Genomic DNA, 12,518 nt, shown 5'->3' with positions numbered 1-12,518 from the left:
TATAAACATTCGGGTGCATGTGCCCCTTCGGATCACTACGTTTGTATCTTTAGGGTAAATACCCAGCAGTGCAATTGCTGGGTCATAGGGTAGTTCTATTTTCAACATTTTGAGGAACCTCCATGCTGTTTTCCAGAGTGGTTGCACCAGCTTGCATTCCCACCAACAGCGTAGGAGGGTTCCCCTTTCTCCACATCCTCGCCAGCATCTGTCATTTCCTGACTTGTTAATTTTAGCCATTCTGACTGGTGTGAGGTGATATCTCATTGTGGTTTTGATTTGTATTTCCCTGATGCCGAGGGATGTGGAGCACTTTTTCATGTGTCTGTTGGCCATCTGGATGTCTTCTTTGCAGAAATGTCTGTTCATGTCTTCTGCCCATTTCTTGATTGGATTATTTGTTCTTTGGGTGTTGAGTTTGCTAAGTTCTTTATAGATTTTGGACACTAGCCCTTTATCTGATATGTCGTTTGCAAATATCTTCTCCCATTCTGTCAGTTGTCTTTTGGTTTTGTTCACTGTTTCCTTTGCTGTGCAAAAGCTTTTGATCTTGATAAAATCCCAATAGTTCATTTTTGCCCTTGCTTCCCTTGCCTTTGGTGATGTTCCTAGGAAGATGTTGCTGCGGCTGAGGTCGAAGAGGTTGCTGCCTGTGTTCTCCTCAAGGATTTGGATGGATTCCTTTCTCACATTGAGATCCTTCATCCATTTTGAGTCTATTTTCATGTGTGGTGTAAGGAAATGATCCAATTTCATTTTTCTGCATGTGGCTGTCCAATTTTCCCAACACCATTTATTGAAGAGGCTGTCTTTTTTCCATTGGACATTCTTTCCTGCTTTGTCGAAGATGAGTTGACCATAGAGTTGAGGGTCTATTTCTGGGCTCTCTATTCTGTTCCATTGATGTGTCTGTTTTTGTGCCAGTACCATGCTGTCTTGATGATGACAGCTTTGTAATAGAGCTTGAAGTCCGGAATTGTGATGCCACCAACTTTGGCTTTCTTTTTCAATATTCCTTTGGCTATTCGAGGTCTTTTCTGGTTCCATATAAATTTTAGGATTATTTGTTCCATTTCTTTGAAAAAAATGGATGGTACTTTGATAGGAATTGCATTAAATGTGTAGATTGCTTTAGGTAGCATAGACATTTTCACAATATTTATTCTTCCAATCCAGGAGCATGGAACATTTTTCCATTTCTTTGTGTCTTCCTCAATTTCTTTCATGAGTACTTTATAGTTTTCTGTGTATAGATTCTTAGTCTCTTTGGTTAGGTTTATTCCTAGGTATCTTATAGTTTTGGGTGCAATTGTAAATGGGATGGACTCCTTAATTTCTCTTTCTTCTGTCTTGTTGTTGGTGTAGAGAAATGCAACTGATTTCTGTGCATTGATTTTATATCCTGACACTTTACTGAATTCCTGTACAAGTTCTAGCAGTTTTGGAGTGGAGTCTTTTGGGTTTTCCACATAGAGTATCATATCATCTGCAAAGAGTGATAGTTTGACTTCTTCTTTGCCAATTTGGATGCCTTTAATTTCCTTTTGTTGTCTGATTGCTGAGGCTAGGACTTCTAGTACTATGTTGAATAGCAGTGGTGATAACGGACATCCCTGCCGTGTTCCTGACCTTAGCGGAAAAGCTTTCAGTTTTTCTCCATTGAGAATGATATTTGCGGTGGGTTTTTCATAGATGGCTTTGATAATATTGAGGTATGTGCCGTCTATCCCTACACTTTGAAGAGTTTTGATCAGGAAGGGATGCTGTACTTTGTCAAATGCTTTTGCAGCATCTATGGAGAGTATCATATGATTCTTGTTCTTTCTTTTATTAATGTGTTGTATCACACTGATTGACTTGCGGATGTTGAACCAACCTTGCAGCCCTGGAATAAATCCCACTTGGTCATGGTGAATAATCCTTTTAATGTACTGTTGAATCCTATTGGCTAGTATTTTGGCGAGAATTTTTGCATCTGTGTTCATCAAGGAAATTGGTCTGTAGTTCTCTTTTTTGATGGGATCCTTGTCTGGTTTTGGGATCAAGGTGATGCTGGCCTCATAAAATTAGTTTGGAAGTTTTCCTTCTATTTCTATTTTTTGGAACAGTTTCAGGAGAATAGGAATTAGTTCTTTAAATGTTTGGTAGAATTCCCCCGGGAAGCCATCTGGCCCTGGGCTTTTGTTTGTTTGGAGATTTTTGATGACTGTTTCAATCTCCTTATTGGTTATGGGTCTGTTCAGGCTTTCCATTTCTTCCTGGTTCAGTTGTGGTAGTTTATATGTCTCTAGGAATGCATCCATTTCTTCCAGATTGTCAAATTTGTTGGCGTAGAGTTGCTCATAATATGTTCTTATAATTGTCTGTATTTCTTTGGTGTTCGTTGTGATCTCTCCTCTTTCATTCATGATTTCATTTATTTGGGTCCTTTCTCTTTTCTTTTTGATAAGTCTGGCCAGGGGTTTATCAATCTTATTAATTCTTTCAAAGAACCAGCTCCTAGTTTCGTTGATTTGTTCTATTGTTTTTTTGGTTTCTATTTCATTGATTTCTGCTCTGATCTTTATGATTTCTCTTCTCCTGCTGGGTTTAGGGTTTCTTTCTTGTTCTTTCTCCAGCTCCTTTAGGTGTAGGGTTAGGTTGTGTACCTGAGACCTTTCTTGTTTCTTGAGAAAGGCTTGTACTGCTATATATTTTCCTCTCAGGACTGCCTTTGTTGTGTCCCACAGATTCTGAACCATTGTGTTTTCATTATCATTTGTTTCCATAAATTTTTTCAATTCTTCTTTAATTTCCTGGTTGACCCATTCATTCTTTAGAAGGATGCTGTTTAGTCTCCATGTATTTGGGTTCTTTGCAAATTTCCTCTTGTGATTGAGTTCTAGCTTTAGAGCATTGTGGTCTGAAAATATGCAGGGAATGATCCCAATCTTTTGATACTGGTTGAGACTTGATTTAGGACCAAAAATGTGATCTATTCTGGAGAATGTTCCATGTGCACTAGAGAAGAATGTGTATTCTGTTGCTTTGGGATGAAATGTTCTGAATATATCTGTGATGTCCATCTGGTCCAGTGTGTCATTTAAGGCCTTTATTTCCTTGTTGATCTTTTGCTTGGATGATCTGTCCATTTCAGTGAGGGGAGTGTTAAAAATCCCCTACTATTATTGTATTATTGTCGATGTGTTTCTTTGATTTTGTTATTAATTGGTTTATATAGTTGGCTGCTCCCACGTTAGGGGCATAGATTATTTAAAATTGTTAGATCTTCTTGTTGGACAGTTCCTTTGAGTATGATATAGTGTCCTTCCTCATCTCTTATTATAATCTTTGGCTTAAAATCTAATTGATCTGATATAAGGATTGCCACTCCTGCTTTCTTCTGATGTCCATTAGCATGGTAAATTCTTTTCCATCCCCTCACTTTAAGCCTGGAGATGTCTTCGGGTTTAAGATGAGTTTCTTGTAGGCAACATATAGATGGGTTTTGTTTTTTTATCCATTCTGATACCCTGTGTCTTTTGATTGGGGCATTTAGCCCATTAACATTCAGGGTAAGTATTGAGAGATATGAATTTAGTGCCATTGTATTGCCTGTAAGGTGACTGTTATTGTATATTTTCTCTGTTTCTTTCTGATTTACTTCTTTTAGGGTCTCTCTTTGCTTAGAGGACCCCTTTCAATATTTCCTGTAGAGCTGGTTTGGTATTTGCAAATTCTTTCAGTTTTTGTTTGTCCTGGAAGCTTTTAATCTCTCCTTCTATTTTCAATGATAGCCTAGCTGGATATAGTATTCTTGGCTGCATGTTTTTCTCATTTAGTACTCTGAATATATCTTGCCAGCTCTTTCTGGTCTGCCAGGTCTCTGTGGATAAGTCTGCTGCCAATCTAATATTTTTACCATTGTACGTTACAGACTTCTTTTCCCGGGCTGCTTTCAGGATCTTTTCTTTGTCACTAAAACTTGTAAATTTTACTATTAGGTGACGGGGTGTGGACCTATTCTTATTGATTTTGAGGGGGGTTCTCTGAACCTCCTGGATTTTGATGCTTGTTCCCTTTGCCATATTGGGGAAATTCTCTCCAATAATTCTCTCCAACATGCCTTCTGCTCCCCTCTCTGTTTCCTCTTCTTCTGGAATCCCAATTATTCTAATGTTGTTTCGTCTTATGGTGTCACTTATCTCTCGAATTCTCCCCTCGTGGTCCAGTAGCTGTTTGTCCCTCTTTTGCTCAGCTTCTTTATTCTGTGTCATTTGGTCTTCTACATCACTAATTCTTTCTTCTGCCTCATTTATCCTAGCAGTGAGAGCCTCCATTTTTGATTGCACCTCATTAATAGCTTTTTTAATTTCAACTTGGTTAGATTTTAGTTCTTTTATTTCTCCAGAAAGGGCTTTTATATCTCCCGAGAGGGTTGCTTTAATATCTTCCATGCCTTTTTCAAGCCCGGCTAGAACCTTGAGAATCGTCATTCTGAACTCTATATCTGACATATTACCAATGTCTGTATCGATTAGGTCCCTAGCCTTTGGTACTGCCTCTTGTTCTTTTTTTTTGTTGTGAATTTTTCCGCCTTGTCATTTCGTCCAGATAAGAGTTTATGAAGGAGCAAGTAAAATACTAAAAGGGTGGCAACAACCCCAGGAAAATATGCTTTAGCCAAATCAGAAGAGATCCCAAACTGTGAGGGGGGAGAAAGGGGATAAAAAGGGGTTCAAAAAGAAAAAAAAAAAAAAGAAACTATTTAAAAAAAGAAAGCCGACAAAGAAAAAATATAAAAAGAGGAAAAAATATATATATATTAGATAAACTATTTAAAAAACGTTAAAAAAGAAAACGGTAAAAGTTAAAAAAATTTAGCAGAAGAAGAGAAAAAAAAATTGAAAAAGAAAAAAAAATTAAATTAACTGCAAGGCTAAAGAATCATGGGGAGAAAGCCGTGAGTTCCATGCTTTGCTTTCTTCTCCTCTGGAATTCCACCGCTCTCCTTGGTATGAAACTGTACTCCTTGGTAGGTGAACTTGGTCCTGGCTGGGTTTCTCATTGATCTTCTGGGGGAGGGGCCTGTTGTAGTGATTCTCAAGCGTCTTTGCCCCAGGCGGAGTTGCACCACCCTTACCCGGGGCCGGGCTGAGTAATCCGCTCGGGTTTGCTGGGTTTGCTTTCGGGAGCTTTTGTTCCCTGAGCGCTGTCAGTAGAGTTCTGGAAGACGGGAATGAAGATGGCAGCCTCCCGGTCTCCGGCCCAGAGGAGCCGAGAGCCCGGGGCCCCACTCCTCAGTGTGCCCTCAGAGAACAGCGCCCAATTACTCCCGTCACCCTGGCCTCCGGTCGCGCTCTGAGCTGACTGAGCCTGCGACCGGCTCAAGGTAACCCCGAGTTTAGAGCTTACTCCTCGGCTCTGTCTCTGTAGCCGGCTTCCCTGTTCTAATACCGGTAAGCTCTGCGACACTCAGACACCCCCGATCCTTCTGTGACCCTGTGGGACCTGAGGCCGCACTGACCCCGCCTGGGCTTCACCCCAGTTAAGCCTCTGGAGCGATGTCCCTCAGCGGAACAGACTTTTAAATGTCCCGATTTTGTGCTCCGTTGTTCCGCCGCTCTCCGGGAGCCGGCCCCTACCCCCGCGGTCTATCTTCCCGTCGCTTTGGATTCACTTCTCCGCCAGTCCTACCTTTCAGATAGTGGTTGATTTTCTGTTTCTAGAATTGCTGTTCTTCTTCTCTTCAATCTCCCATTGGATTTGTAGGTGTTTGCAATCTTTAGATAAGCTATTTAGCTGATCTCCCACTACCTGAAGTAGTCTCAGCCTGCTACTTCTCCACCATCTTGACTCCTGGTATTAAGGATTTTTAATTCCATGAAGTAAATCAATAAGGGCTTTCCCAGACCATAAAGGAAATCATAGCTGGGAAGTGATGTTGCCAGTTTAAGACTCAGATATAATTCTCATAGGTTGAAGATACTGCCAACAAAAGCAGATAAGTTGGAAGCCTTCTTTGAGCTGAGCTCATTTAAACTATACTTATATAGAATCAATTCATTTTTGCTAGGAGGTATAGCAGCCCAATCCTGTACAACTCAGAGCCAGAGACACACAGGCAATGAAGGCATCATTCCCCCACTGTACAGTGATATTTCGTTGTTGCACCCCAAGAAGAGCAAATTTAAAACAAATTTATGTTTTCAAAGTCCCCCTTAATATACATTATCTGACAGTCCAGTTTGGAGGTAACATATCATAGAAAAGATAATTTAAAAATTTAAGAACCGGTTACTTAATTCCCCCCACAGTCTTAGAACCAAACTAATATGGGGGGTGGGGATCAGTTGCTCAGATGGAGTAGAACACAACACCACGGGTTAATCAATACCCTCTCATCTCACAGAGAAAGTAGTCTGGATCCACCTGCCTGGATTAAGTATATCGCTACAAAAAAGAAAAAAATAATGACATATAGTGTTGATACTTAATTACAGTTGGCAGTATCAAAAATATCTATTGTAGGTACTTTTTTATCATTTGCTTTATAATTTATTGTTTTTTAAATTAAAGTACCATTGTACAGGTGTACATAGTGATTCAGCAAGTCTATATGTTACACTGTGCTCACCTCAAGTGTAGCTACAAACATCTCTACCATGCAACACATTTAACACTGTATGTTAATTATACTTGAACTTCAAAAATTAATTAAAATTAAAAAGGAAGTTTTGTAAAATTCCATAATGACCTAAAAACTGAAAGGTTATTTGTCTTTGAGAATAAAGGAAGAAGTGCCAAGGGCCAACATGGATTGACTCAGGAAAAATTGTATTAAATTCACCTTATTTTGCTTTGTGAAATGATTATTTAATGGATAATTCTAGGTTAGTGCCATGGGCAAAATTTACTGTGACTTCAAAAAATCATTTGATAAACACATTCATGATCTCTCTCTTACAGTAGGTGGAAAGATGTGAACTGAATGAGTTTGGTCAGGTTATAACTGTTCCAAGAATGTTAGGTAGTTCAACAGTGTCAACCTGGAAGACAGTGTGCCTTGCCTTGGGGAGACATCTGACTTTGTCCTAAACTCTGCAGTGTTCAACACTTTTGTCAATGGCATTAATAGAGAAGGTAGAAAATTTTAGCTGATTAAAAACTCAGTATGAATCATAGTCACATCTGATTCTTATAGAAACAAAAAAACTAATATAATCACTTTAACAAAAATGTATCATATAGATCAAGGAGGTGTTGGTCCACTGAGTAGTTCCCATCTGAAAGTAAATAAATCCTGGAAATAAACATATTTAAGGGGAGCATTAATAAGTTGAAATGTTTCTAGAAAAAGATTTGATAACACTCTCTCTCTCTTATTATCAGTAGAAATTATCTGGTAGTGTTATTTTCTGTGGACAGCATTTTTCTACTTTAGGAATTGTACAGGGTAAAAAAAATAATGTTCTCGGATTGCCTTCTGAGTTTGGCGCCATCTGAACAAGAGGCACAAGAGTCAGGAATCAATCACTCATAAAAACTGGCTTAGGGAACATAGCTTGGACTTTTCTAGGGGGTTTCCTAAAACTTCATCGCTGATTTAGATAGACTGCCTACCCAGACACTTGGGTGCACAGCTAGAGAACCACAGGCTTTCTGTACAGGCCCTTTCAGACTTTAGAGTGAGTGTGAATACACACATCTTCTGGAAGGTAGATCGACAAGAAAGGCCTCAGAAAGCCAGAGCTGAGCATGCTCCGTCTAAACCTGCGGCTGACTAAGTCATTTCTTCCCCAAGAGGCGAGGAGGAGTGAGGAGACTAGATTGGATTCTTGCTCAAGTTTCTCTCCTAAACTTGTTACAATTTTTCAGACAATTCTTAAACATTATTCTTCTCTGGAAAGACACAGTTTCCCCAAAGAAGTCATTAAGAAGTTGCCTGGCTATGGATGACCCTCCTATTAATGAATGTCCCTGCTGTGAGGGAGCTTATAGCTCAGTGGGAGTGAGACTTCCCAAAAGGTGACCAGGATGATAAAAGTCCTAGAGTCAAGGCAGATGAAGACCTGGAGGTTTTAGTTCAATGAAAGAGACTGAGAGGTCATGGCACCAATTCTCCAAATAGTCAAAAGGCTGTTAAAAGAGGAGAGCAGTCAGACATCTGTGTTGCTCGGGGAGGCCAGCTCAGATACGTTGTTGGATACTGAGTGAAGGCATAGCTTTGCTAAATACAGGAAGAGATTCTTTTTTTTTTTTTTTTTTTTAGATTTTATTTATTTATTTGACAGATGGAGATCACAAGTAGGCAGAGAGGCAGGCAGAGAGAGAGAGGGGGAAGCAGGCTCCCCACTGAGCAGAGAGCCTGATGCGGAACTCGATCCCAGGACTCTGAGACCATGACCTGAGCCAAAGGCAGAGGCTTAACCCACTGAGCCACCCAGGTGCCCCAGGAAGAGATTCTAAACACAAGTAAAGCATAAAATTCTTCTCAAAGAAAGCACCCTTTTGGGAAAAGTGTTCAAACAGAGGTTACCAGAATGTCGTGGAGGAGATTTCCTAGACTGAATAGGAGTTGGATCAAAGTCCCTTTGAAAAAGAAAACAAAGGCAGAGCCAAGCCGAAGAAGGAGGGGCATTTCCTATTGCCTATGTGCTTATTTAGTAATTTTTTTTTTAATTACAAGAGCTTTTAAAAAAACTTCTGGCTTATTTTTATTTTTTTTATTTTTTATTTTTTTAAAGATTTTATTTATTTATTTGTCAGAGAGAGAGAGAGAGAGAGAGAGAGAGAGAGAGAGTGAGCACAAGCAGAGTGGCAGGCAGAGTCAGAGGGAGAAGCAGGCTCCCTGCCAAGCAAGGAGCCCGATGTGGGACTCGATCCCAAGACTCTGGGATCATGACCTGAGCTGAAGGCAGCCGCTTAACCAACTGAGCCACCCAGGCGTCCCTTCTGGCTTATTTTTAGACCTAGGCTTTTAACTTCTACTAAATGGCTGAAGGAAACCACTTTCACTAAAGCTGCACTTGTGCTTTCTCTGAGGACCATTTGTATCTCTGAGAAAATAGAAGGAACATTGTTTTGTTTTTGCTTCTGATCTTCAACCTGAAACATATTTATTTCTCAAAAATTATGTATAAAATATATGTCAGGGGCAGGACTATGAGCTAAAATGAAGAACTCAAAGTCAAGGCGAGACCTAACTTTCTTAGGTGCACATAGTAGCAATAGGACAAAACGTGGTAATTGTTAAGTAAGTAAAAATGCACCCAAATACTGAGGAAAGGAAAAAAAACGTAGATAAAAAACAGCAGGTTGAGATAGATGAGATCCCTTTCAGCTTCAGTGCTCTTTCGAATCTATGCCAGAAAGGATATTTGAGTATCTTCTGAAACCAGAGACACGGATTAGCAGGAAGAAATACTAGATCAGCGTAAGCAGGAGGTGAAGGACTGCCTTTCACAGGCTCCTAGCATGACCTGCGCTCCACATGGCACGGAAGGATGAGTGGCAGGCCTTCCCCTTTTATATCTGGTGTTCTTTTGTGGAAGACCATAACGTGTGTTTGTTCTATTGATATCTACCTCCCCCACTAGGCTCTTACCTCTCTGAAAGCACAGACTTGGTTTACTTTTACTCATTTCATCTCACCAATGTCTGGCATAGTACTTAGTAGGAAACAAGTGCTTACTAGGTACTTTTCAATGGAAGAATAAAAATAAGGAGCTTTAAGAAAATAAAACCAGTCATTAAAAATGGCTTTCTCCATATGAGGTATATGGAGTTATCAAATTGCTAAAGACAGAAAGTAGGAGGGACTGGTGAGAGGAGAGAATGGAGAACTTAGTGTTTAATGGGTACAGAGTTTAAGTCTGGAAAGATGGAAAAGTTCTGGAGGGGGATGATGGATGGTTGCATCAATGTGAGTGTACTTAACACCTTTGAACTATACACTTAAAAATGCTTAAAATGCTAAGTCTCATATTGTGCATAATTCACCACAGTAATAATAATGAGTGGCTTTCCTAAGAAAGAAAGAGGGGTTATTCTTAGGAGGGTCTGAGGGATCGCCTAACAAGGGAGCCTCTGAGATTTAGGAACTATGTGTCCCCATGGAGTCTAGACCCATAACACAAAGCAGAATTTGCTGGTGGGAGGAGATTCCTCAGATCATGATTTGGAAGACATTGATCCAATTCAACCCCCTCATTATAGGTGAAAACTAGGGCTTTCTTGCCTCTGTTTCATAAGGCCGATCACATTTCATTCAGAGACTGGAGGTCAGTTTACCAGCTCCTTAGTCATGGCATGGGACTAGGCCCAGGTTCCACAGACTGATGGTTTCAAATTCTGTACCACTTGTGCCAGGGCCCCAAGCTTTAACTCACTTGTAGGTTTTCTCAGATTGTCTGCCTGATCGAAGTTGAGGCCTGGAAAAAGAAAACTCAGTGACTAACCCGAAGCTTTGCCTTTTCTGTTTTGAAGGCGCAGGGAGCAGGTGTTCTGGCCATCAGTGGAACAGGAGAGGGTCAATCTCCCCAGCACCTGAATCAGCTGCTCTCTGACAGAGAGGGTGCTGTCCAAGGCCAGCTCTTGCCTACAGACACGCTTTCAGGAGAAGAATATGAATGTGTCTCACCTGATGACATCTCCTTGCCTCCACTCCCGGGAAGCCCCGATCCCCCGCTTGGCCCAGCTGACATGGACATGGAAAAGCGTGCCAGCCCTTCCCTCAGCATTCACACAAGCAGCTACAAGATGCAGACTGGGGCCAGCAGGCCAGGGGAGGCCCAGGCCTCGGGCATTCCACCCCCTGCTGCTTTTGCTGACACTTACAATGATGAGAGAAAAACTTTCTCAAGTCATTTTGAGAGGCCTTACCCCCAGTTCAAAGCTGAGCTCCCATTAACCTCCGGAGGATTTCTGGAAAAAAGTACTGCCTTCTGCACAATCAGGGCTAAACATCCAGAGAGCATGCTGAGTGACGTGCATGAGAGAGCTTCACAGCAGCACCCTCAGGCTCAGGGACGTTTGCTAGAAACCCAGGAGAAAGTGCATGTCGGTAATAACATCACTAAACCCCAAGACAGGCTGCATGCTTCCCAGGATGCATTCCCAGGCCTTGGGTTTCTCTCAGACCCCGGACGGGCCTATCAGAGGCAAATGGTCCCCCAAGACGAGATTAAATGCACATCAGCAAAGAACACTGTGGTCAGCCTCGCTGGCCAGGCACCTAATTTCTCCAGACTCCTGTCTAATGTAACTGTCACAGAAGGTTCGCCAGTGACTTTGGAAGTTGAAGTAACAGGATTTCCAGAGCCTACTCTGACATGGTGGGTAGCTTATAATGACAAGTCATAAACACATTAAATGATGGAGCAAATCATTCTCTGCGCACTAACTTAAAGGTGTAGGGATAGCTGATTAGTATTCTGCAACCCTGTACCTCGCATGATTCAACCTCACACCAACCCCCAACTCTCCCTGTAGGCACAGCATGGCTAATCCCCAGAAGAAAGCAAAAGGAACCACATAAAATAATCAACGTAACCAACTCCAAAGGCATTGCAACTTAGCCGTGCTCTTTTGTGGGGTTTGGTTTTTTGTTTTTTGGGGTTTTTTTGTTGTTGTTTGGGGTTTTTTTTTTTTTTTTTTTTGGTATTAGTCTAACATTCCACGTTTCTGAAGATTGAGTTGAAATTCTTATTGCTTATTTCTACATAAGCATGATATTTAACTTAACATCCTGTATTCGATAAAAAAAGTAAGAATTTGGGTTTTCTCCTTTTCTTTCATTTACCTATTTCATCTTTTCCCTCTTACCAACAGAGTCACACATCACTTTTGTAATATTTGTTTGTTTCACTAAGATTTCTTTCTATAAATTTCTTCAGTGTGAGAGAAGGAATAAAAATATTTCTTTCACAGTTACTCCCAGTGACAGGTAATAAACCCATTTTTGAAAGGTGGTGTAATAACTGAGCTGTGAACAATAAGATTTCCCTCTGGAGACATTAATTTTTAGCGTATTTGTTTTAATAGAGAGTAAGCTGCAGAATACAAGTTTTGAATCACTGTTGTTTTAAAAGTAGTTCTCACTTTCTCACTATGTGGGTTACTTCTAAACATTTAGAAATTTTTCATGTGGTTAGATTTCTCTGAGGACAAAGTTACAAATATGTGAGACTGAATTCATATTCATAAACTAAGATAAGTAAAATAGCATTTATTTATCATAGTATTTCAGTAGACGTTACATCAACAGTTTCAACTATTACGTGTGCCCACTGATGATACTTGAAGTGTGAGTTGGTTACCAAAAGAATCTATGAGAAAACTTGGGTCTCTCAGATGATGAGGAGAGATTACACTTGTGCTACAAAGCAGCCATTCATGCTTTTGTCTTATGGTCTTGTTTTTACAACTGCATGGTTTTTTATAGATCAGGAATTTCATATTTATGAATTTAAAAACTATTTAATTCATTATTAAATATCAGTTCACCCGAAAGAAAAATGTTGTCTGCAGTGTTTCTT

General features: G+C 40.3%; 1 protein-coding gene across 6 annotated transcripts in view; it reads left to right on the top strand.

The window, feature by feature from the left end:
* The window catches only part of CCDC141 (coiled-coil domain containing 141), a 229,045-nt gene that overhangs the window by 205,395 nt on the left and 11,132 nt on the right, over positions 1-12,518 (top strand). For all 6 annotated transcript variants that reach the window (XM_047722306.1, XM_047722305.1, XM_047722307.1 and 3 more), the window contains one exon: positions 10,468-11,315. In XM_047722306.1, the coding sequence (XP_047578262.1) occupies positions 10,468-11,315 (848 nt within the window). The remainder of the gene's footprint in view (positions 1-10,467; positions 11,316-12,518) is intronic.

This window comes from Lutra lutra, chromosome 3 (genome assembly GCF_902655055.1).
Source record: "Lutra lutra chromosome 3, mLutLut1.2, whole genome shotgun sequence".
Classification (NCBI taxonomy): domain Eukaryota; kingdom Metazoa; phylum Chordata; class Mammalia; order Carnivora; family Mustelidae; genus Lutra; species Lutra lutra.
This window is presented reverse-complemented; position numbering and strand designations above follow the sequence as displayed.